At 44.6% G+C, this 24,693-nt stretch overlaps 1 protein-coding gene across 1 annotated transcript in view; it reads left to right on the top strand.

Moving 5' to 3' along the window:
• melk (maternal embryonic leucine zipper kinase) overlaps positions 1 to 24,693 on the top strand; it is a 151,906-nt gene that overhangs the window by 14,679 nt on the left and 112,534 nt on the right. The window contains exons 2-4 of the mRNA XM_070884538.1: positions 10,503 to 10,595; positions 21,302 to 21,387; positions 22,666 to 22,782. Of these exons, the coding sequence (XP_070740639.1) occupies positions 10,535 to 10,595; positions 21,302 to 21,387; positions 22,666 to 22,782 (264 nt within the window). The 5' untranslated portion in view covers positions 10,503 to 10,534. The remainder of the gene's footprint in view (positions 1 to 10,502; positions 10,596 to 21,301; positions 21,388 to 22,665; positions 22,783 to 24,693) is intronic.

Here is a 24,693-nt window from a genome sequence, read left to right as displayed (position 1 = left end):
CCTTGAAAATCCTTGACTTACAAAAAAATACTCGAGTGCATATCCGAAGAGCTAACTGCTCCTTGGTGTATCTATCTCAACTTGTCAACCAATGTTGTCCCATCTGAGTTAAGTGCAGCAAAAATTGTGTCTCCCCACAAGAAGGAATCAAAGTTAAATTCTTAAAAGCTACAAACCATATTACTACTGCAAAGGCCATAAAAACTATAATGAATGCATTTCAATTTAAGCATGGCTACAAATTCAGATCTGCCATTAGATATGTTTTTGGGTTAAGTGCCATTCGTTTTATGGGTGTTGACTCACATTGCCCTATGTCTACTTGTATGGTAGTGGCAACTGAAGGTGTAACAAGGAAACTCCCTTGTAATCTAGAGTGGATCCCCATGTCTTTCACACATGTATTTCTTCAATCTCTGAAGACACAGAATAAAGACTAGATGAGACAAGGCTCAGCTTTAAATTAACAATAACTACAATTTGCATTTATAGTGTGCCTTTTAATGTAGTCAAATATCTTCAGGCGCATCACAAGACTTGGTGCAGATTAGGATATATGCAGCAGAGATTTGGATGATCTTAAGTTTATGGAGGGTGAAAGATGGGTGGCTGACCAGGAAAATGGTGGAATACTCAATTCTGAAGGTAATAAAAGCATGGATGAGGGTTTCAGCAGCTGAGTCAGTAGTGGGGACGGGTGATGCAGGACAGACCCACCAGAGGTGATGGCACACTGGTGTACAGTCGGGAGGGAGTGGCCCTGGGAGTCCTCAACATTGACTCTGGACCCTGTGAAGTCTCATGGCTTCAGGTCAAGCATGAGGAAGGAAACCTCCAGCTGATTACCACCTACCGCCCTCCTTCAGCTGATAAATCAATATTCCTCCATGTTGAACACCACTTGAGGGTAGCAAGGGCGCAGAATGTACTCTGGGTGGGGGACTTCAATGTCCATCAACAAGAGTAAGTAGCTCGGTAGCACCACCACAGAGGGGGGAAAACCTACTTGACTTCGTCCTCACCAGTCTACCTGTCGCAGATGCATCTGTCCATGACCGCGTTGGTAGCAGTGACCACCGCACAGTCCTTGTGGAGACGAAGCCCCACTGAGGACACCTTCCATCATGTCGTATGGTACTAACACCGTGCTAAATGGGATAGATTCAGAACTGATCTAGCAGCTCAAAACTGCATCCATGCAGTGCTGTGGGCCATCAGCAGCAACAAAATTGTACTCCACCACAATATGTACCCTCATGGCCCGGCATATCCCTCACTACCATCAAGCTATGGGACCAACCCTGGTTCAATGAAGAGTGCAGAAGAGCATGCCAGGAGTAGCACCAGATGTACCCAAAAATGAGGTGCCAGCCTAGAGAAGCTTCAAAACAGCACTACATGCATACTAAACAGCAGAGGCAGCATGCTATAGACAAAACTAAATGATCCCACAATCAATGGATTAGATCAAAGCTCTGCAGTCTTGCCACATACAGTCATGAATGGTGGTGGACAATTAAACAACTAACAGGAGAAGGAGACTCCATGGATATGCCCATCCTTAATGATGGCGGAGCACAGTACGTGAGTGCAAAAGAGAAGGCTGAAGTGCAGCGTGGATGATCCATATCTGCCTCCTCCTGAGGTCCCCACCACCATAGAAGGCAGTCTTCAGCCAATTTGATTCACTACACGTGATGTCAAGAAGTGGCTGAGCGCACTGGATACAGCAAAGGCTATGGGACCCGATAACATCCCGGCTATCATGCTGAAGAATTGTGCTTCAGAACTAGTCGCGCTTCTATCCAAGCTGTTCAATACAGCTACAACCCAATGATGTGGAAAACTTCCCAGGTATGGCCTGTCCACAAAAAGTAGGACAAATCCAATCCGGCTAATTACTGCCCCATCAGTCTGTTCTCAATCGTCAGTAAAGAGATAGAAGATGTAATTGACAGTGCTATCAAGTGGCACTTACTCATCAATAACCTGCTCACTGATACTCAGTTTGGGTTCCGGCAGTACCATTCAGCTCCAGATTTCATTACAGCCTTGGTCCAAACATGGACAAAAGAGCTGAATTCCAGAGGTGATGTGAGGTGAGAGTGACTGCCCTTGACATCAAGGCAGCATTTGACCAAGTGTGGCATCAAGAAGCCTGAGTAAAATTGAAGTCAATGGGAATCGGCCGGGGTGGCGGGGGGAGAGGAACTCTCCATTGGCTGGAGTCATACCTAGCACAAAGGAAGATGGTTGTTGGAAGTCAATCATCTCAACCCCAGGACATCGCTGCAGGAGTTCCTCAGAGCAGTGCCCTAGGCCCAATCATCTTCAGCTACTTCATCAATGACCTTCCCTCCATCATAAGATCAGAAGTGAGGATGTTCCATGATTGCACAGTGGTCAATTCTATTTGCATTTCCTCAGATAATGAAATCGTCTGTGCCTGCATGCAGCAAGACCTGAATGACATTCAGGCTTGCAGCTGATAAGTGGCAAGTAACATTTATGCCACACAAGTGCCAGGCAATGACGATCTCCAACAAGCGAGAGTCTAACCACCACCCCTCTATGTTCAGCAGCATTACCATCGCTGAATACCCCACCATCAACATCCTGGTGGGGGGGGGGGGGAGATGGGGGGGTCAACATTGACCAGAAACGTAACTGGACCAGCCACATAAATATGAGATGCTCTGACAGAGCAAAGGAGATCATTATTAATCTTAACTCTATTTTCAACATGTTTGGTAATTTTAGTGGTTTAAGCATCTGAATTTCCAGATCCCTTTGTTCCTTTTGACAATTTAGTTTCTTACCGGTTGGACTGGACTAAAATTCGAGTGCCGAGCGGCCCCAACCTCATGAGTTCGAGCGCTGAGCGGCTGTGACCTGAGTCTGAGAGGCCCTGATCCGAGCGCCGAGCGGCCTCAACCTCTGAGTCTGTGAGGCCAGAGAGTTCGGTGAATTCGGGAGGCCAGGAGGGCCGGAGATAGGCGAGGAGTTCACTTCTGGCGAGGATCTCACAGCCCTCATCCGGGCAGGTAAGTGGTTGGCTGTTTGATTGGTAAGTATCTCTCTCTCTTTAATTAGATAAGGCTACTTAGAGGGATGGCAGGGCAGCTCAGTCCTGTGGACTGCACATCCTGTAGCATGTGGGAAGTCCTGGACGTTTCGCACAGCCTAGACAACCATGTGTGCAGGAGGTGTCTCCAGCTTCAACTACTCGAGCTCTGCGGAATCAATAGGCTGAGCGCAACGTGGATAGCATATTTCAGGAGGTGGTCACCCTGCAGCTTAAAAGCATGCAGGTAGAAGGGAAGTGGGTGAACACCAGACGGAGGAAGAACACTAGGCAGGTAGTGCAGGAGTCCTTCCGTGAGTCCATCTCGCTTTCCAACCGATATTCTCTTCTGAGCACCGGTGAGGGTGATTGTGCCTCTGGGGAGTGCAGCTGGAGCCAAGTCTAAGGCACCACAGGTGGCTCAGCTGCACAGCGGGGAGGGATGAAGAATAAAAGAGCTATAGGGGATTCTATAGTTAAGGGAACAGAGAGGTGTTTCTGCGGCCGTAGATGTGACTCTAGGATGGTATGGTGCCTCCCTTGTACCAGGGTCAAGAATGTCACAGAGCGGATGTAGGGCATTCTGGGGGAGAGGGTAAACAGCTAGACGTGATGGTCCATATCGGAACCAACGACATCGGTAGAAAGAGGGATGAGGTCCTGCAGACAGAATTTAGGGAGCTAGGAAGAAAATTAAAGGATAGGATCTCAAAGGTAGTAATCTCTGGATTACTACATGCTAATGAGTATAAGAATGGAAGGATAGAGAGGATGAACGTGTGGCTGGAGAGTTGGTGTAGGAGGGAGGGCTTTAAATTCCTGAGTCATTGGGACTGCTTCTGGAGGAGATGGGACCTGTACAAATCAGACTGGTTGCATCTCAACAGCGCCGTGGGACCAATATCCTTGCGGGGGGTTTTGTTAGTGCTGTTAGTGAGAGTTTAAACTAGTTGGCAGAGGGATGGGAACCTGGGAACAAATTCAATAGGGAAGGAAGTAAAGCTGAAATTGGAGAGCAAGAATTTAGAAAGTGAATCTGTAAGACCGAGGAAACAAGGGATAGTAAGTAGTAATCAAGGAGGTCTTCCTGTGCTAAATGGTATATACTTTAATGCAAGGAATATAGCGAATAAGACAAATGAGCTAAGAGCACAGGTAGACACTTGGGGGTATGACAATCTAGCCATTACAGAAACATGGCTGAAATAGGGGCAGGTTTGGCAGGTCAATATTCCTGGTTACAGGATTTTTAGACAAGACAGAGGGGGGTAAAAAGGAGGGGTGGGGGCTCGCGGTATTAATTAAATAAACTATTACAGCGGTGAGGAGGGATGATATGTTAGAGGGATCATCAAATGAGGCCATATGGGTTGAATTGAAAAATAAAAAAGGGGCGATCACACTGCTGGGCGTGTATTATAGATCCCCAAACAGTGGGAGGGAGATAGAGGAGCAAATATGGAGGCAAATTGCTGTGAAGTCCAAAAACCATAGGGCAGTAATAATAGGGGATTTAAACTATCCTAATATTGATTGGGACAAATATAGTGTGAAGGGTATAGAGGGTGCGGAATTCTTAAAATGCATTCAAGAGAACTTTTTTTAGTCAGTATGTAACAAGCCCAGCACGAGAGGGGTTGGTTTTAGATTTAGTTTTGGGGAATGAAGCTGGTTGAAGGGGTATTAGTGGGAGAGCACTTGGGTGTCAGTTACCATAATTCAGTCAAATTCAAGTTAGTTATGGATAAGGACAAGAATAGGCCTGGAATAAAAGTCCCAAATTGGGAAAAAGCTAACTTTGCTAAGTTAAGGAGTGATTTGACCACAGTGGACTGGAAACAGCTACTTTTGGGTAAATCAGTGTCCGAACAGTGGGATGCATTCAAGGAGGAGATCCGGAAGGCTCAGACCAAACATGTGCCTTTAAAGAAAAAGGATGGGAATAACAATTCTAGAGCCCCCTGGATGTCTAGGGACTTACAGGGGAGGATAAAAAAAAAAGGGAAGCTTAAGTCATATACCGACGGCTAAATACTATGGAATCTTTGGAGGAATATAGAAAGTTAAGAGGTAAAATTAAAAAGGATATTAGGAATGCTAAGCGAGAGCATGAAAAATTCTTGGCTAATAAAATTAAGGAAAACCCAAAGATGTTCTATAAATATATTAAGAGCAAGAGGGCAACTAAAGAAAGGGTAGGGCCTATTAGAGACCATGAGGGTAATCTTTGTGTGGAGGCTGAAGATGTTGGTATGGTTCTTGATGAATACTTTGCGTCTGTTTTCACAAAGGCAATGCAGACAATGCTATCGAGGAGGAGTGTGAAATTCTGGATGAAATAAACATAGTGAGAGGAGGTATTAAGGGGTTTAGCAGCTTTGAAAGTAGATAAGTCCCCAGGCCCGGATGAAATGCATTCCAGGATGTTGACCGAAGTAAAAGAGGAAATAACGGAGGCCTTGACCATCGTTTTCCAGTCCTCTTTGGATTTGGGCATGGTACTGGTGTTAATTTCTGAGTTCTTTTACCTCAATTTGGTTCAGTAAAATTACTGAGTCGAATACCTCTTGTGCTTTGAACAAAGCAGTCTTTATTACCGGCCAGTAAGACCTATCAGACAGAAGATATACTCTCTGGATAGAGCGTACACACTCCCTACGGATAGGTGAAGTTACATCGTAAAGCGTTAACAGTTATACAGTTTTGAAATCAGATAACAAAATACAAATAGATTGACAGTCTAACTCAGCCACTCATTAGTCAATCTATATGAGATGTTCTTCTTGAAAGCTCAAGTATTGCCTCTAAATGTTTCAATCTAATGGTGTGACTATTTACTGAGACCTTGCAATTCTGCAGATGTATTTCATGTTACAATTATATATTATTGGCAGGATTAGTGACTTGAAACCTTGAGACAGACTGTTAGCTATGCTGATGTTGCACTATTTGCAATCTGACATTCTCCTAGCTATTCTTCCATGGCTTATACATTTTCATATATCCCGTTTACTTTACTGTCCTTAATTCCATATATTCCGTTCAGATATCCACACTGGAGGACTGCTAATATGGGACCCTTGTTTAAGAAGAGAAGAAAGGGATAAGCCGAGCAATTACAGGCCTGTCAACCTAAACTCAGTGGTGGGAAAACTATTGGAAAAAATCCTGAAAGACAGAATAAATCTACATTTAGAAAGGCAAGGATTAATTAGGGACAGTCAGCACGGATTTGTTAAGGGAAGATCGTGTTTGACTAACCTGATTGAATTTTTTGAGGAGGTAACCAGGAGAGTCGATGAGAGTAGTGCGTACGATGTAGTGTATATGGACTTTAGTAAAGCTTTTGATAAGGTCCCACATGGTAGACTGGTCATGAAGGTTAAAGCCCATGGGATCCAGGGCAAAGTGGCAAGTTGGAACCAAAATTGGCTTAGAGGTAGGAAACAAAGTGTAATGGTTGATGGATGTTTTTGTGACTGGAAGGATGTTTCCAGTGGGGTTCCGTAGGGCTCAGTACTGGGTCCCTTGCTTTTTGTAGTATACATCAATGATCTAGATTTGAATATAGGGAGTATGATTAAGAAGTTTGCAGATGACACTAAAATTGGCTGTGGGGTTGATAATGAAGAGGAAAGTCATGGACTACAGGAGGATATCAATCTACTGGTCAGGGGGCAGAACAGTGGCAAATGGAATTTAATTCAGAGAAGTGTGAGATAATGCACTTGGGGAGGGCTAATAAGGAAAGGGTATACACATTAAACGATAGGCCACTTAAAAGTGTAGATGAACAAAGAGACCTTGGAGTGCTTGTCCACAGATCCCTGAAAGTAGCAGGCCAGGTGGTTAACAAGTCATGCAAATGCTTGCCTTTATTGGCCGAGGCATAGAATGCAAGTGCAGGGAGGTTATACTTAAATTATATAATATTCTGGTTAAGCCACAGCTGGAGTACTGCAGGCAGTTCTGGGCGCCGTATTATAGGAAAGACATGATTGCACTAGAGAGGGTGCAGAGGAGATTTACTAGGATGCTGCCTGGAATGGAGAATCTTAGCTTTGAGGACAGATTGGATAGGCTGGGTTTGTTCTCATTGGAACAGAGGAGGCTGAGAGGAGACCTCATTGAGGTGTATAAAATTTTGAAGGGCCTGGATATAGTAGATAGCAAGGGCTTATTTCTCTTGATGGGGGCGTCAATTACAACGGGGCATAGTTTTAAGGTGGTTGGTGGAAGGTTTACAGGGGATTTGAGGGAAGGCTTCTTTACGCAGAGGGTTGTGGAGGTCTGGAACTCACTGCCTGGAAGGATGGTGGATGCAGAAACCCTCATCACATTTAAAAGGTGCTTGGATGGGCACTTAAAGTGCTGTAACCTGCAGGGTTACGGATCTAGAGCTGATAAGTGGGATTAGACTGGATAATCTCTTGTTGGCTGGCATTATTCATAGGTTTATATGTAATCTTCAGGGCTGCTGATCGAGGGCTGTGTGGCTCTTTGTCGGCCGGTGCGGACACAATGGGCCGAAGTGGCCTCCTCCTGCACTGTAGATTTTTATGTTTCTACAAGAGCTGGTCAGAAGCTGGGTATTCTGCACAGAGTGTCTCACCTCCTGACTCCCCAAAGCCTTGCCACTATTGACAAGACACAAGTCAGGAGTGTGATGGAATACTCCCCACTTGCCTGGATGAGTGCAGCTCCAACAACACTCAAGAAGCTCAACACCATCCAGGTCAAAGCAGCTCGCTTGATTGACACCCCATCCACCGCCTCAAACCTGCGATCTCTACCACTTAGAAGGACAAAGGCGCAAGTTCCTCTCCAAGTTACACACCATTCTGACTTGGAACTATATCACCTTTCCTTCATCGCTGGGACAAAGTCCTGGAACTCCCTCCCTAATGGCACTATGGGATTACCTTCACAACACAGACTGCAATGGTTCAAGAAGGCAGCTCACCACCATCTTCTCAAGAGCAATTGGGAATGGGCAATAAATGCTGGCCTTGCCAGTGACCCCCACAGCCTGCATACAAATTTAAAAAAAAACATAGGTGTTAGTAGGCGGTCGTTGTGATGGAGAGGAGTATGGGGTCAAATGATCAGCTTGGTGTGAATTAGGAGGCTGAGGTTGGGAATAGTCTGGTTCAGCCTGAGACAGTGGGGAAATAGGGGGATGGAATCGGTGGTGAGGGAATGTTTTTTGTGGCAGGAGACTAAGACAATGGTTTCAATCTTTCCAATGTTTAATTGGAGGAAATTATATTGCATGTCTGGATGTTAATGGTGATAGTGAGCTGGTACTGGGTGTCGTCAATGTATGCTCGGAACCTGATATCATGTTGCTGAGAGGCTATAAGCAAATGAGAACAAGGATTGGTCCAAGGATTGTTCCTTGAGGGACCTGAAGTTTGAAAAGAAGCCAATTCTGAAGAGGTTATGATTGAATAGGTAATAATGGAACCAAGCAAAGGCAGTCCCACTCAGTGGGACAATGGAGGAGAGGCATTGGAGGAGGATGTTGTGGTCAACCATGTGAAAGACTGCCGATGGGTTGAGAAAAATTAGGAGGGATAGTGCACCATGGTCACGGTCTCAAAGGATGTAATTTGTGATAGAAAACTCAGCAGGTCAGTCAACATCTATGGAGAGAGAAGTAGAGTTAACAGATGCTGCCTGACTGAGTATTTCCAGCATTTTCTGTTTTTATTTCAGATTCCAGCATCTGCAGTATTTTGCTTTTGTATGTAATTTGTGACGTTGATTAGGGGGTGCTGTAGTCCTGTGGAAACTGATTGGAGAAGTTCAACCACGGAATTTCGGGGGGTAAATTGGCCACCAATTTGGGAGGCTTTATTCCACAATGATGAAAGCTTAGAGCAGTAGTTATGATCAGACGCGATGGTGAAATGGTACTATTTATGTCTGTGATAACATTCTGCATTATCCCACTGCAATGGGTTGCTTTGCTTGGTTTAGACTAAATTCATCTCCAATCAGTTCTCCAGCTCTGGGCAGAATCCTCTCCCTGCAGTCTCCTTTCATTTTAACATTGCAGAATTTTGCTGCTTGACTGCCCTTTTGCTGTCTTGTGTTTTTAAAAGCCTGCCTCTCACAGACCGACTGCGATCAAAGGGTTTTCCAAATCAATAGGGAGAGGTCTTTCCAAGAGCCAGCACAAGTACGATGGGCGAATGGCCTGTTTCTGTGCTGTAAGATTCTAAGGCCTAGATTTTCGCCGACTTTGCGACTGGGTTTTCGCCGCGATTTGACCTTCTGCGGCGAAAACCTGGTCGCCGGGATCCTTGGTGATCTCTTTGCGGCAACGGTTTCATGTACCGCTGGGGAGAGGAGTGCTGACTTGAAACAATGTGCAATGCCGCGGATTGCATTGCCATCGTACTTTCGGCGCTGTCGGGACCCTTGCGCCACGGCCAGAATACCGACCGGGTCAAAGAAGTATGAAAACCTGCAAAAAGATAAGTTAAAGTTTTTATTAATTATTTTTCAGCGATTCAGTAGGTAAAGGTTTTTTTTTTGTTTTTGCAATTTTTTTTTGTTTTCCCCCCCCCCCCACCCTTTCCAAGGCTCCTCTCACAGCGCTACCCTCCCTGAACTAAAGTTGCCGAAACTCATTGTTTGCGGTGCGAATCCTCGTGAAACGTTGACTTTACCTCACAGACGTAAAGACTGAAAGTTAGGCCTAAAAATGGTAGCGCAGCAAAAACTGTAATTTTGGCATGGAACTACCATTTTTACTGAAAATCGAAAATCTAGCCCTCTAAGTGATAAACATGGTGCAGAAGGACAAGGGCAGCAGGTGCATGGGGACACCATCACTCCAAGTTCCCCTCCAAGTCACACACCATCCTGACTTGGAAAAATATTGCCATTCCTTTAACATCGCTGGGTCAAAATCCTGGAACTCCCTCCCTAACAGCACTGTGGGAGTACCTTTACCACACCGACTGCAGCGGTTCAAGGAAGCGGCTCATCACCACCCTCGAGGGCAATTACGATGGGCAATAAATGCTGGCCTTGCCAGTGATGCCCACATCTCAGGAAAGAATAAAAACAAAAGTATATTGAAACATTTATATTTGTAACTGTAGTATGATTGATCATTCATGGTAGTTATCTGTTTGCCTTAGTTGTGCATTGACGATCTTTGTCCTGGCAGAAAATCTGAACTGCATATTTATTTGGAGGATACCCTGCTCTTGGTACAAATCATGTCAATAGCAGATCAGACTTTAAAATCAATTAAATGCTAATCATTTTGTGTTTAAACTTTTTTTTAAATTTTAGGAGTTTTATTTATCTGAAAGGATTTTATCCCTTCCTATATGTTTCCTTTTGTTACTGTACCCCAACTTGTGCAAAATGGTCGAATTTCTATAGTATGGAATTATTATAATGTGCTTTTATATTTCAGATTCTGATTGTGCTTGGAGTTGTCGATCTACTATGGCTGTTGATTATGACAAGCTGCTTAAACACTATGAATTACAGGAAACTATTGGTGCAGGTATGCCTTTCCATGCAAATTTGCCAGTAAAATGATGCTGTATAACTTTCTACTTATAGGTGCACAGACTGAGACACCCAGCATAGAATTATAGACATTTACAGCACGGAAGGAGGCCATTTTGGCCCATCGTGTTCGCGCCGGCTGACAAAGAACTATCCAGCTTAATCCCACTTTCCAGCTCTTGGTCCATAGCCCTGTAGGTTACGGCACTTCAGGTGTACATCCAAATACTTTTTAAATATGAGGGTTTCTGCCTCTACCACCCTTTCAGGCAGTGAGTTCCAGACCCCCACCACTCTCTAGGTGAAATTTTCCTTCAAATCCCCTCTAAACCTCCCCCCAATTACCCCTCTGTTAAGGGAAATAGGTCCTTCCTATACATTCTATCTAGGCCCCTCATAATTTTATACACCTTAATAAGGTCTCCCCTCAGCCTCCTCTGTTCCAATGAAAACAAACCCAGCCTATCCAATCTTTCCTCAGAGCTAAAATTCCCCAGTCCAGGTTGCTCTTGACGGTAATGGTTGCTTTTGACATCAGTGTCAGCATAAGGGGTTTCACTTTAAATTTGCGCAAATGTATGCACAGAACATTTTTTTTCGAAAAGCATGCACAATCAAAATGATAGATTTCCAGATTGCTTTTAAATCCAGTGCTGGCTACTTTGTAGATTTAATTTGGGTATTCATGAATAGATTTTATCCCAGAGAGTTCAGCCCTTATAAAGATTTTCATCCTATGACTGAATATGCTGTTCTGAATCTCAAAGCTTTTCGGGTGCAATCTGTTTTCTAACTGGTTTGATTTAAATTAACTTTGACTCTACAAATTCCATTGCCATGCAATTTTAATAACTTTTAAAACAGTATTTGCTGCATTTTCATGGCCATGACTCTCTTCCAAGGTTTATTTGCACTGAAATTCCATCTTAATATTCTGTGTTTCAATTTATTTTATTTCTTTAGTCTTTTTTAGCTTTTTTTCCCCTTTAATTGTGTATTGTAGTCTCGTTCTCTCTCTCTTCTTTTGCTTCCTTGGTACTGTTGAGGTTTTTGTTTCCAACTAGATATACAAACACTTCTGTATTTAAGTTATCCTTTGTTTAGAAAGCATATTCTTCAGCTGAAATATGGACTAATCAGCTGTGATTCTGTGTGTGGAATGGCAGTGTACCTGTACCAGGTTTCTTCTTTCTAGCTGCTAAGGTTCTTGGCCTTTGTTCCTGACTTCATATGCTTCCAGTTAGTCTGATTCAGACCTCTGATTATTCTTTTTTCTTTTGTAACTATGTCTACTAGGGATGTCCCCCTTTGTATTAATGTTATGCTTGTGTTACCTCTTGTCACTTGTTCATTGTCAGTCTTCAGTTGTTAGTTTGCAACTGTGCTGTTCACAATTCAGTAGTTTTTCAGACTGTTTCCGGGTTCTTAATGCTCCATTACTTGTCTTGCACACTCCATTATCCCCATGTCAACACTTTTATGAACCAAGTTTACTAACATGCTGCTGATGTTTGGCAGATTTCTGCTTCTGATAAAGTTCTCCCTCCTTTTTCCAGTATTCCTCATGCCTCCCATCCTTATATGGATCATTTGCTCGTGTAGAGGCTAAACGTGGACTGGTTGGGCCGAATGGCATGTTTCCGTGTTTTCATTATCATAGGCAGTCCCTCGGAATCGAGGAAGACATGCTTCCATTCAACATGAGTTCTTCAGTGGCTGTACAGTCCAATATGAGAACCACAGTCTCTGTCACAGGTGGGACAGATAATCGTTGAGGGAAGGGGTGGGTGGGACTGGTTTGCCGCACGCTCTTTTCGCTGCCTGCGCTTGACTTCTGCATGCTCTCGGTGACGAGACTCGAGGTGCTCAGCACCCTCCCGGCTGCATTTCCTCTACTTGGGGCGGTCTTTGGCCAGGGACTCCCAGATGTCAGTGGGGATGTTGCATTTTACCAAGGAGGCTTTGAGGGTGTCCTTGAAACGTTTCCTCTGCCCACCTGGGGTTCGCTTGCTGTCTAGGAGTTCCGAGTAGAGCTCTTGCTTTGGGAGTCTTGTGTCAGGCATGTGAACAATGTGGCCCGCCCAACGGAGCTGGTTGAGTGTGGTCAGTGCTTCGATATTGGCTTGATCGAGGATGCCAACGTTGGTGTGTCTTTCCTCCCAGGGGATTTACAAGATCTTGTGGAGAAATTGTTGGTGGCATTTTCAGGACTTACCCTCTTCCTCGCGTGTGGGCCCAGCTTGTGCTGTACCGATTGCTTTTCTCCATGTACAACTCATCATAGCAGCTACCCTTTGTTCCAAGGGTGTCAGTGGATGCAGATTGGGCATGCCTCCTCCTGTCCGAGTTGCCTCCTTTTTGTTGTGGGACAATTTCTTCTGCAAAGAGTAAAATATGACTTTTTACAGAGTGTGTCAATCTGCAGGGTGGGACATACAGATAGCCAGGTTACAATTACGATTAAATTAAAAATGGGAAATATTACTTACACTAACTACTTGACCAAGGTCGTGCCATTTCTTTTTACACTGGCTTCCAGATCTCATGGTATGCACCACTACGCAGTAATCTTCTGCAACTTGGTTCTACCATTTCTTCTTTTCTTTTGGTGGCACTTTTATGCGACCTCTGTTGCTGGTATCTAGCTCCTGCCATCTCTGCTCAATTACGTTGACTAATATCTCTACTTTCTCATGCAAGAAATTCTTTGTTCTTGGTGGACGTTGATCCATTGCAAAGTTGAATTGGCACTCTTATTTCTCAAAACACAGTCCTTAATTTGCATGCACCAATGCAGCACCGGTTTTGCAAGTTTAGCAGTGAAAAGCTGAACTCACTGATTTCAGCAGGTGATTTTTCAATAGTGCTGCTAAAAGCACTCCCTCACACACAAAAATATCTCAAAAATTAAATCACAAGTCTTTCCAGGGGTCCAAGAAACAAATCTTCACTTTTTCTCCAGTCCCTTTAAAAATGGGCGAGTGCCAATGTTTGTTTCACACTGCGCACGCGCAGGGTTGCCGGCACGACGTTGCCTCATTTGAATTAGACCTGCCCCCCACTGCTTACAGAATCAGCGCGAGTGTCTGGCTCCGCCCCCCGCTGTGATCTGCGCGCCGCGCCAAGCTGAGTTAGAACTCCGAGGAGCCGGAGAATCTCGCAGTTTTTTTCCTGCGCACTTTTGGGCGCGAAGAACAGGCGTCCAGCTCGGGGCTGCGCCGCTCTTGGCGCGGCCCGAAACTTGGGGCCAAAGATACTCCGGAATCTGACCTATTGTAAATTCCAGCAACCTGAACAAACTTTTAAAAATGAAGCTCAAGACAGTCATGCTGTCTAGAATCTAACTGGATGTAGGATCAAAGCCATGGATCAAAGATAAATAATTGAATCAGAACAATTCTTTTACGGCTTCAGACTGTAGATACTTGCTATCACTACACTCTGGGTGAATGGGTGAAGCGTTGCAAGCTATCAGTCATTTCAGACAAGTGGACATCTGATAGATGTGGAAAGAGTACAAGATAGAACTTTTTTATGGGACCTTTTAAACCTTAAGATCATCATCATAGGCAGTCTCTCGAAATCGAAGAAGACTTTCATCCACTCAAAGTGAGTTCTTAGGTGACTGAACAGTCCAATATGGGAATTACAGTCTCTGTCATGGGTGGGACAGACAGTCATCGAAGGAAAGGATGGGTGCTGCCTGCACTTGCTTTCTGCAGGCTCTCAGCGATGAAGCTCAAGGTGCTCAGCGCCCTCTCGGATGCTCTTCCTCCACTTAGGGCGGTCTTTGGCCAGGGACTCCCAAGTGTTGGTGGGGCTGTTGCATTTTACCAAGGAGGCTTTGAGGGTGTCCTTGAAACGTTTCCTCTGCCCACCTAAGGTTCGCTTGCTGTCTAGGAGTTCCGAGTAGAGCTCTTGCTTTGGGAGTCTTGTGTCAGGCATGTGAACAATGTGGCCCGCCCAACGGAGCTGGTTGAGTGTGGTCAGTGCTTCGATATTGGCTTGATCGAGGATGCCAACGTTGGTGTGTCTTTCCTCCCAGGGGATTTGCAAGATCTTGTGGAGAAATTGTTGGTGGTATTTCTCCAGCGATTTGAGGTGTCTACTGTATATGGTCGACGTCTCTGAGCCATACAGGAGGACAGGTATCACTACAGCCCTGTGGACCATAAGTTTGGTGGCAGATTTGAGGGCCTGATCTTTGAACATCTCTCTTCCTCAGGCGGCCGAAGGCTGCGCTGGCGCACTGGTAGCGATGTTGGACCTCAGCTTCGATGTTTGCCCTTGCTGATAATAGGCTCCCGAGGTATGGAAAGTGGTCCACGTTGTCCAGGGCCGCGCTGTGGATCTTGATGACTGGGGTCAGTGCTGTGTGGTGGGGTCGGGTTGGTGGAGGAACTTTGTCTTATGGATGTTTAGTAAGTCCCATGCTTTTGTATGCCTTGGTGAAGATGTTGACTATGACTTGGAGTTCAGCCTCTGTGCGCAGACACCAGAGTCGTCCGTGTACTGTAGCTCGATGATAAAGGATGGGGCGGTCTTGGATCTGGCCAGGAGGTGATGGAGGTTGAACGAGGTGACGGAGGTTGAACAAGTTCCCACTGGTTCTGTAGTTTAGTTCCACTCCAGCGGGGAGCTGATTGAGTGAGAGGTGGAGCATTGCAGCAAGGAAGATCGAGAAGAGAGTTGGCGCGATGACACAACCCTGCTTGACCCCGGTCTGGACATGGATTGGGTCTGTGGTGGATCCGTTGGTCAGGATCACGGCTTGCATGTCGTCGTGGAGCAGGTGGAGGATGGCGACAAACTTTTGGGGGCAGCCGAAATGGAGGAGGATGCTCCATAGTCCCTCGCGGTTAACAATGTCAAAGGCCTTTGTAAGGTCAAAGAAGGCCATGTACAAGGGTTGGTGCCTCTCCCTGCATTTCATCACTGTCTCTCCAGGAGGAGCTCCTCAGCCACAGGGAGAAAACGGTTGAGGATACCTTCTTACTAGGCAATATTTCATGGATAGCTAAAATGTTGCTGGCGTATTATTTTGACAATTTCCTCTTTTTCCCCCCCCCCCACCACCTTCTTCCCCTCCTTCCCTCCTCCCCCAACCTTCGTCCTCTCCTCCTCCCCTCCCCCCCCCCCACCCGCCAACCTTCTTCCTCCTCTTCCTCCTCCCCCCCCCCCCCACCTTCTTCCTCCTCCTCCCCCCCCCCACCTTCCTCTCTTTCTCCCCCCCCCCCCCCAAACCTTCTTTCCCCCCACCCGTTCTCCCACCACCTTCCTTCACCCCCTCCCCTCACCTTCATTGCAAAGGAGTTGGAGTACAAGAGTAAAGGAGTGTTGCAGAGGGGTTCAACTAATAATGGCAAGGGGATGGGAACATATGCAGGAAGACAGAGGGAAGTAAAATAGGGGCAGAAGCAAAAGATAGCAAGAAGAAAGGTAAAAGTGGAGGGCAGAGAAACTCAAGGCAAAAATCAAAAAGGGCCACATTGCAACAAAATTCTAAAAAGGCAAAGTGTGTTAAAAAGACAAGCCTGAAGGCTCTGTACCTCAATGCGAGTATTCGGAATAAGGTGGACGAATTAACTGTGCAGATAGCAGTTAACGGATGTGATATAATTGGCATCACGGAGATGTGGCTCCAGGGTGGCCAAGGCTGGGAACTCAACTTCCAGGGGTAGTCAACATTCAGGAAGGATAGACAGAAAGGAAAAGGAGGTGGGGTAACGTTGCTGGTTAAAGAGGAAATTAACGCTATAGTAAGGAAGGACATTAGCTTGGATGATGTGGAATCTGTATGGGTGGAGCTGCGGAATACCAAAGGGCAGAAAATGCTAGTGGGAGTTGTGTACAGACCACCAAACAGTAGTAGTGAGGTTGGGGATAGCATCAAACAAGAAATTAGGGATGCGTGCAATAAAGGTACAGCAGTTATCATGAGCGACTGAATCTACATATAGATTAGGCGAACCAAACTGGTAGCAATACGATGGAGGAGGATTTCCTGGAGTGTATTGGGGATGGTTTTCTGGACCAATATGTCGAGGAACAACTGGAGGGCTGGCCACCCTAGACTGGGTGATGTGTAATGAGAAAGGACTAATTAGAAATCTTGTTGTGCGAGGCCCCTTGGGGAAGAGTGACCATAATATGGTAGAATTCTTTATTAAGATGGAGAGTGACGCAGTTAATTCAGAGACTAGGGCCCTGAACGTAAGGAAAAGGTAACTTCGATGATATGAGACGTGAATTGGCTAGAATGGACAGGCAAATGATACTTAAAGGGTTGACGGTGGATAGGCAATGGCAAATATATAAAGATCACATGGATGAACTTCAATTGTACATCCCTGACTGGAGTAAAAATAAAACTGGGAAGATGGCTCAACCGTGGCTAACGAGGGAAATTAAGGATCGTGTTAAATCCAAGAAAGAGGCATATAAATTGGCCAGAAAAAGCAGCAAACCTGAGGACTGGGAGATATTTAGAATTAAGCAGAGGAGGACAAAGGGTTTAATTAGGAGGGGGAAAATGGAGTATGAGAGGAAGCTTGCCGGGAACATAAAAACTGACTGCAAAAGCTTCTATAGATATGTGAAGAGAAAAAGATTAGTGACGACAAATGTAGATCCCTTGCAGTCAGATTCAGATGAATTTATAATGGGGAACAAAGAAATGGCAGACCAGTTGAACAAATACTTTGGTTCTGTCTTCACGAAGGAAGGCACAAGTAATCTTCCAGAAATACAAGGAGACCGAGGGACTAGTGAGAAGGAGGAACTGAAGGATATCCTTATTAGGTGGGAAATTGTGTTGGGGAAATTGATGGGATTGAAGATTGATAAATCCCCGGGCCCTGATAGTCTGCATCCCAGAGTACTTAAGAAAGTGGCCCTAGAAATAGCGGATGCATTAGTGATCATTTTCCAACAGTCTATCATCTCTGGATCAGTTCCAATGGACTGGAGGGTAGCTATAATGTAATACCACTTTTTAAAAAAGGAGGGAGAGAGAAAACAGATAATTATAGACCGGTTAGCCTGACATCAGTAGTGGGGAAAATGCTGGAATCAATTATTAAAGATGAAATAGCAGCGCATTTGGAAAACGGTGACAGGATTGGTCCAAGTCAGCATGGATTTATGAAAGGGAAATCATGCTTGACAAATCTTCTGGAATTTTTTGAGGATGTAACTAGTAGAGTGGACAAGGGAGAACCAGTGGATGTGTGGTGTATTTGGACTTTCAAAAGGCTTTTGACAAGGTCCCACGCAAGAGATTGGTGTGCAAAATTAAAGCACATGGTATTGGGGGTAATGTATTGATGTGGCTCGAGAACTGGTTGGCAAACAGGAAGCTGAGAGTCGGAATAAACGAGTCCTTTTCAGAATGGCAGGCAGTGACTAGTGGGGTGCCACAGGGCTCAGTGCTGGGACCCCAGCTATTTACAATATACATTAATAATTTGGATGAAGGAATTGAGTGTAATATCTCCAAGTTTGCAGATGACACTAAACTGGGTGGCGGTGTGAGCTGTGAGGAGGATGCCAAGAGGCTGCAGGGTGAATTGGACAGGTTTGATGGGCAAATGCATGGCAGATGCAATATAATGTGGATAAATATGAGGTTATCCACTTTGGGGGCAAAAACATGAAGGCAGAATATTATCTGAATGGCGGCAGATTAGGAAAAGGGGAGGTGCAACGAGACCTGGGTGTCATGGTACATCAGTCATTGAAAGTTGGCATAGAAACATAGAAAATAGGTGCAGGAGTAGGCGATTCGGCCCTTCTAGCCTGCACCGCCATTCAATGAGTTCATGGCTGAACATGCAACTTCAGTACCCCATTCCTGCTTTCTCACCATACGCCTTGATTCCCCTAGTAGTAAGGACTTCATCTAACTCCTTTTTGAATATATTTAGTGAATTGGCCTCAACAACTTTCTGTGGTAGAGAATTCCACAGGTTCACCATTCTCTGGGTGAAGAAATTCCTCCTCATCTCGGTCCTAAATGGCTTCCCCCTTATCCTTAGACTGTGCCCCCTGGTTCTGGACTTCCCCAACATTAGGAATATTCTTCCTGCATCTAACCTGTCTAACCCCGTCAGAATTTTAAACGTTTCTATGAGGTCCCCTCTCATTCTTCTGAACTCCAGTGAATACAAGCCCAGTTGATCCAGTCTTTCTTGATAGGTCAGTCCCGCCATCCCGGGAATCAGTCTGGTGAACCTTCGCTGCACTCCCTCAATAGCAAGAATGTCCTTCCTCAGGTTAGGAGACCAAAACTGTACACAATACTCCAGGTGTGGCCTCACCAAGGCCTTGTACAACTGTAGCAACACCTCCCTGCCCCTGTACTCAAATCCCCTCGCTATGAAGGCCAACATGCCATTTGCTTTCTTAACCGCCTGCTGTACCTGCATGCCAACCTTCAATGACTGATGTACCATGACACCCAGGTCTCTTTGCACCTCCCCTTTTCCTAATCTGTCACCATTCAGATAATAGTCTGTCTCTCTGTTTTTACCACCAAAGTGGATAACCTCACATTTATCCACATTATACTTCATCTGCCATGCATTTGCCCACTCACCTAACCTATCCAAGTCGCTCTGCAGCCTCGTAGCATCCTCCTCGCAGCTCACACTGCCACCCAACTTAGTGTCATCCGCAAATTTGGAGATACTACATTTAATCCCCTCGTCTAAATCATTAATATAGTGTAAACAGCTGGGGCCCCAGCACAGAACCTTGCGGTACCCCACTAGTCACTGCCTGCCATTCTGAAAAGTCCCCATTTACTCCTACTCTTTGCTTCCTGTCTGCCAACCAGTTCTCAATCCATGTCAGCACACTACCCCCAATCCCATGTGCTTTAACTTTGCACATTAATCTCTTGTGTGGGTCCTTGTCGAAAGCCTTCTGAAAGTCCAAATATACCACATCAACTGGTTCTCCCTTGTCCACTCTACTGGAAACATCCTCAAAAAATTCTAGAAGATTTGTCAAGCATGATTTCCCTTTCACAAATCCATGCTGACTTGGACCTATCATATTACCTCTTTCCAAATGCACTGCTATGACATCCTTAATAATTGATTCCATCATTTTACCCACTACCGATGTCAGGCTGACCGGTCTATAATTTCCTGTTTTCTCTCTCCCTCCTTTTTTAAAAAGTGGGGTTACATTGGCTACCCTCCACTCCATAAGAACTGATCCAGAGTCAATGGAATGTTGGAAAATGACTGTCAATGCATTGACAGGCATGCAGGTACAGCAGGCGGTGAAGAAGGCAAATGGTATGTTGGCCTTCATAGCTAGGGGATTTGAGTATAGGAGCAAGGAGGTCTTACTGCAGTTGTACAGGGCCTTGGTGAGGCCTCACCTGGAATATTGTGTTCAGTTTTGGTCTCCTAATCTGAGGAATGGCGTTCTTGCTATTGAGGGAGTGCAGCGAAGGTTCACCAGTCTGATTCCCGGGATGACAGGACTGACATATGAGGAGAGACTGGATCAACTGGGCCTTTATTCACTAGAGTTTAGAAGGATGAGAAGGGATCTCATAGAAATATATAACATTCTGACGGGATTGGACAGGTTAAATGCAGGAAGAATGTTCCCGATGTTGGGGAAGTCCAGAACCAGGGGGTCATGGTCTAAGGATAAGGGGTAAGCCATTTCAGACTGAGATAAGGAGAAACTTCTTCACTCAGAGAGTTGTTAACCTGTGAAATTCCCTACCGCAGAGAGTTGTTGAGGCCAGTTCATTGGATATATTCAAGAGGGAGTTAGATATGGCCCTTACGGCTAAAGGGACCAAGGGGTATGGAGAGAAAGCAGGAAAGGGGTACTGAGGTGAATGATCAGCCATGATCTTATTGAATGGTGATGCAGGTTCGAAGGGCCGAATGGCCTACTCCACCTATTTTCTATTTTTCTACTTGCTGACTCCTACAGCTGAGCTGGTGAGGGATTCAATGTTGTTTCTGTTAAATAATAATTGTGAATGTCCTAAAGGCATTGTATCTGGAGATGGAGCTGTTGCTGTAATGCAGTGTGCATTTTTTGATTACAGTGGAGCATCACCTAGTGTCATGTGAAAGTTGCCCACTGAACAAGTATCATTCTTTAAATGTTAACAATCATGCAGCAGGAAGAATCTATCACTGTGGAAATTAATTCCCCATGATGCCTCCCACAAACTATTGGTTTTTTGATAATGCTCCAGTAACCCTCCTTCCGCAACTGCATTTCCCATAAATACAGGCAGTGGGGAAAGATCACAATTTCTATTCCCCTGGTGGCTGGGAGTTCGAGGTCTCATTCCCACTACCACTGCTGATCTGAATTGCCCTCCCCTCTCTTTTCCCTTCATATCACACTGCCCCACATTTTGTTCTGTTATTTCCCCACCTCTTAACCTGTTGAGCTGAAAAAATTTATTTGGTCTCCTACTAGGCATTTGTAAAACTTGGAGATTGACTAGTACATTATAAAAATATTTAGAAAAACTGTAAATTATTCGAGGGGTAGTTCATTTCAGGTGGAAAAGATGATCCAGGGGTTTTTATATTGCAAGATACCTTTGGGTTTACTGAACATTCCTGTTACATGGAGGATAATACTTTGAAAGTAAAGCTTACTGGTCTTTGGAGAAGTATCAAGTAAATTGCTTCAATTTTGTTTCCCCTACAGGGGGGTTTGCCAAAGTAAAGCTGGCTTGTCACATACTGACGAGGGAAAAAGTTGCTGTAAAGATCATGGACAAAGAATCACTTGGGGTAAGTTCACGGAAAAATAATGGAAAGGATGATATAAACTGAAGTAGTTAGCTTCTCGTCTCCTGAGAGTTTGACTGATGTTGAGACATAGTTTTGAAGATTTTATTAAGAACTTCGTTTAACACTGCCTACTGATTTCACTTAGAACTCTTATTGTTGGTCAAATTAGGCTTTTCATCCTGTCAGGCCGAGACTGGACTCAATCAAGCAGAGTCAATGTGGTTTTATGTTGGACAAATTTGCTGGAGTTCTTTGAGGATGTAACGAGCAGGGTGGATAAGAGGGAACCAGTGGATGTGGTGTATTTGGATTTCCAGAAGCCATTCGATAAGGTGCCACATAAAAGGTTACTGCACAAGATAAAAGCTAATGTGGTTAGGGGTAATATATTAGCATGGATAGAGGATTGGCTAACTAACAGAGAGTCGGGATAAATGGGTCAGTAACTAGTGGGGTGCCGCAGGGATCGGCGCTGGGTCCTCAACTATTTACAATCTATATTAATGACTTGGATGAAGGGACTGAGTGTGACGTAGTCACGTTTGCTGATGATACAAAGATGGGTAGGAAAGCAAATTGTGAGAATGACTCAAAAAATCTGCAAAGGGATATAGACAGGCTAAGTGAGTGAGCAAAAATTTGGCAGATGGAGTATAATGTGAGTATTGGTGAGGCTACACCTAGAGAGTACTGCTAGAGTTTTGGTCTCCGTATTTAAGGAAGGATATACTTGCATTGGAGGCAGTTCAGAGAAATTCACTAGGTTGATTCCGGAGATGAGGGGGTTAACTTATGAAGTTAGGTTGAGTAGGTTGGGCCTATACTCATTGGAGTTCAGAAGAATGAGAGGTGATCTTATTGAAACATATAAGATAATGAGGGGGCTCGACAAGGTGGATGCAGAGAGGATATTTTCACTCATAGGGGAAACTAAAACTAGGGGGCATAGTCTCCGAATAAGGGGCTGCCTATTTAAAACTGAGATGAGGCTGAATTTCTTCTGAGGATTGTAAATCTGTGAAATTTTCTGCCTCAAACAGCTGTGGAGGCTTGGTCATTGAATATATTTAAGGCGGAGATAGGCAGATTTTTGAGCGATAAGGGAGTAGAGCGTTATGGGGAACGGGCAGGGAAGTGGAGCTGAGTCCATGATCAGATCAGCCATGATCTTATTAAATGGCGGAGCAGGCTCGAGGGGCTAAATGGCCTACTCCTGCTCCTGTTTCTTATATTCTAAACAAAGTAGATTGTCCCATTGTATATATTTTTCTTTGGTAGGAAGACTTGCCTCGTGTTCAAACAGAAATTGAAGCAATGAAGAATTTGAGTCATCAGCATATTTGCCGTTTGTACCATGTTATAGAGACTGCACAAAAAATCTTCATCATCCTGGAGGTAATTATTTGAATAATAAATTGAAAAGTAAATGTATGTGTTTTCTACTTGAAATTGCAAAATTAACTGTTCTCTTAGGTTTAACGATCTATTCATGAGGGCATTAAAGATTGTAGGGAGTGATTGAATTTTCATGCTAATCCTATATGTTCCACTTGCTGGATTTTTGGTGCCCGCATATGTTGACGTACGATTTTTTTTGTGTATGGTTGCGGCAGGAAAAAAAACGGGACTTTTGCCAAAGAAATATTTGAATTTGGCACAGCGCTGTCTGAAGTTAGTCTTGGTGGCGGAGCTTCAAGTCTGCGCTAAAAACTCTCTGGACATGCGCAAAAAGCTGAAGTTGCCAGGGCAACCAGAGTGGCTGAAACAAGCTGAAGCCCGCTCCCCCGAAAGGACTGTTACCCCACCGCTGCCAAAAGGGCCACAAAGGAACACCCCCCCCCCCCCCCCTACCAAGCTGGACCCAAAGCCACCGGTGATGTTTATCAGTTCTCCTACCCTCCCCTAGCCCAACAAAGGAGGCAGAATAAATGCATAGAGCTTTACCTGAAGGAGCCCAGCAACACAGGGAGGAAGAACATCGCCATGCTCTGAAACTGAGAGAGACCTACTGTTGTTGCAGACTCGCAGCGCTACTGCTCATGCGCAGACATCACTAGCAGACTCCACTGCGCATGTGCAGACATCCTGACACATTTTCCACCCCGACTCAACTGGCCATGCTGCGCGACTGCAGTGAAGAAGCCAGACAGCAGCCAAAGTGGCAACAAAATTTTTCGGCGCACCTCAGAACGTAGATAAGCGGCGCAACACCAGTAAGTGCGCCCAAAAACGGGCTCGACCAAAATTGAGGCTATTAGGACTGAAATTCATTGCCATAAAATGGAAGACTTTCTTCTCATCAGTCTGGTCTGGATTTTTGGCTCCTAGATGTTCTATTTTCTCCTTTTAATAGAGATTCCATTATTTTTCCTACCACCGATGTTAAGCTGACTGGTCTATAGTTCGCTGGACATGTTCTATCTCCCTTCTTAAATATAGGTATTATGTTAGCTATCTGCCAGTCGTTTGGCACTACACCTTTTCTAACCAATTATTAGATATGTGTAGTAATGCCTCTGCTAGCTCTTCCCTAGATTCTTTTACAATGCGTTGATGTAATCCATCTGGACCAGGGGTTTTACCATGAGTTTGATTAGTTTATTTAATATATCTACTCTTTTTTTAAAAAAAAATGCAGTAATCTCATTTCTAATCTCATCATCAGCTGTCATGTTCACCTGTTCTGTCTCCCTCGTAGATACTGAAGCAAAGTAATTATTTAATATTTCTCTATCGCTGCCTGTGGTATTATCCTGACCCGAAGGACAGTATTATTAATAAGGTTCAGTTGTTATGTTAACCTTAACTCGGTACATAATTGAAATCCTGGCATTTATTTATGTTATACAGAAACTTAGTGACAAGGCAGTTTTAATGAAGTGCATTTTCCATTGTACCATTTAATCAATAAATGGCTGAAAGATCCAGTTAAGATCCATGTTTCTCATTACATGGCTACTTTTTGGACTTTTTGTCAGCTTTCCATTTTTGATTGTCTCTAAGGTAGCTCTATGGAATATCCCTCGCACATTTGCCAGACCTGACATTTTAAATGTGGCCATCATCCAACATAGTATTTTTGACAGGAGTTGAGGCATTCAAACTAAGTTACCCCCTCCTATATTAATATTACTTTGGCAAGGCTCCTACACTGTGAGGGGAGTCGTTGAATCCTGACAATGCTCAGCTCTGCTGGGATCATTATTATTTTCGATGGTGTCCTTTTTACAATAGTACAAGTCAAATTTGAGCAAGTCCTAAGCCGTTAGACCACAGCAGGAGTGCTGCTTGGGGATGGTATTTATG

This window comes from Pristiophorus japonicus, chromosome 1 (assembly GCF_044704955.1).
Source record: "Pristiophorus japonicus isolate sPriJap1 chromosome 1, sPriJap1.hap1, whole genome shotgun sequence".
NCBI classification, from domain to species: domain Eukaryota; kingdom Metazoa; phylum Chordata; class Chondrichthyes; family Pristiophoridae; genus Pristiophorus; species Pristiophorus japonicus.
This window is presented reverse-complemented; position numbering and strand designations above follow the sequence as displayed.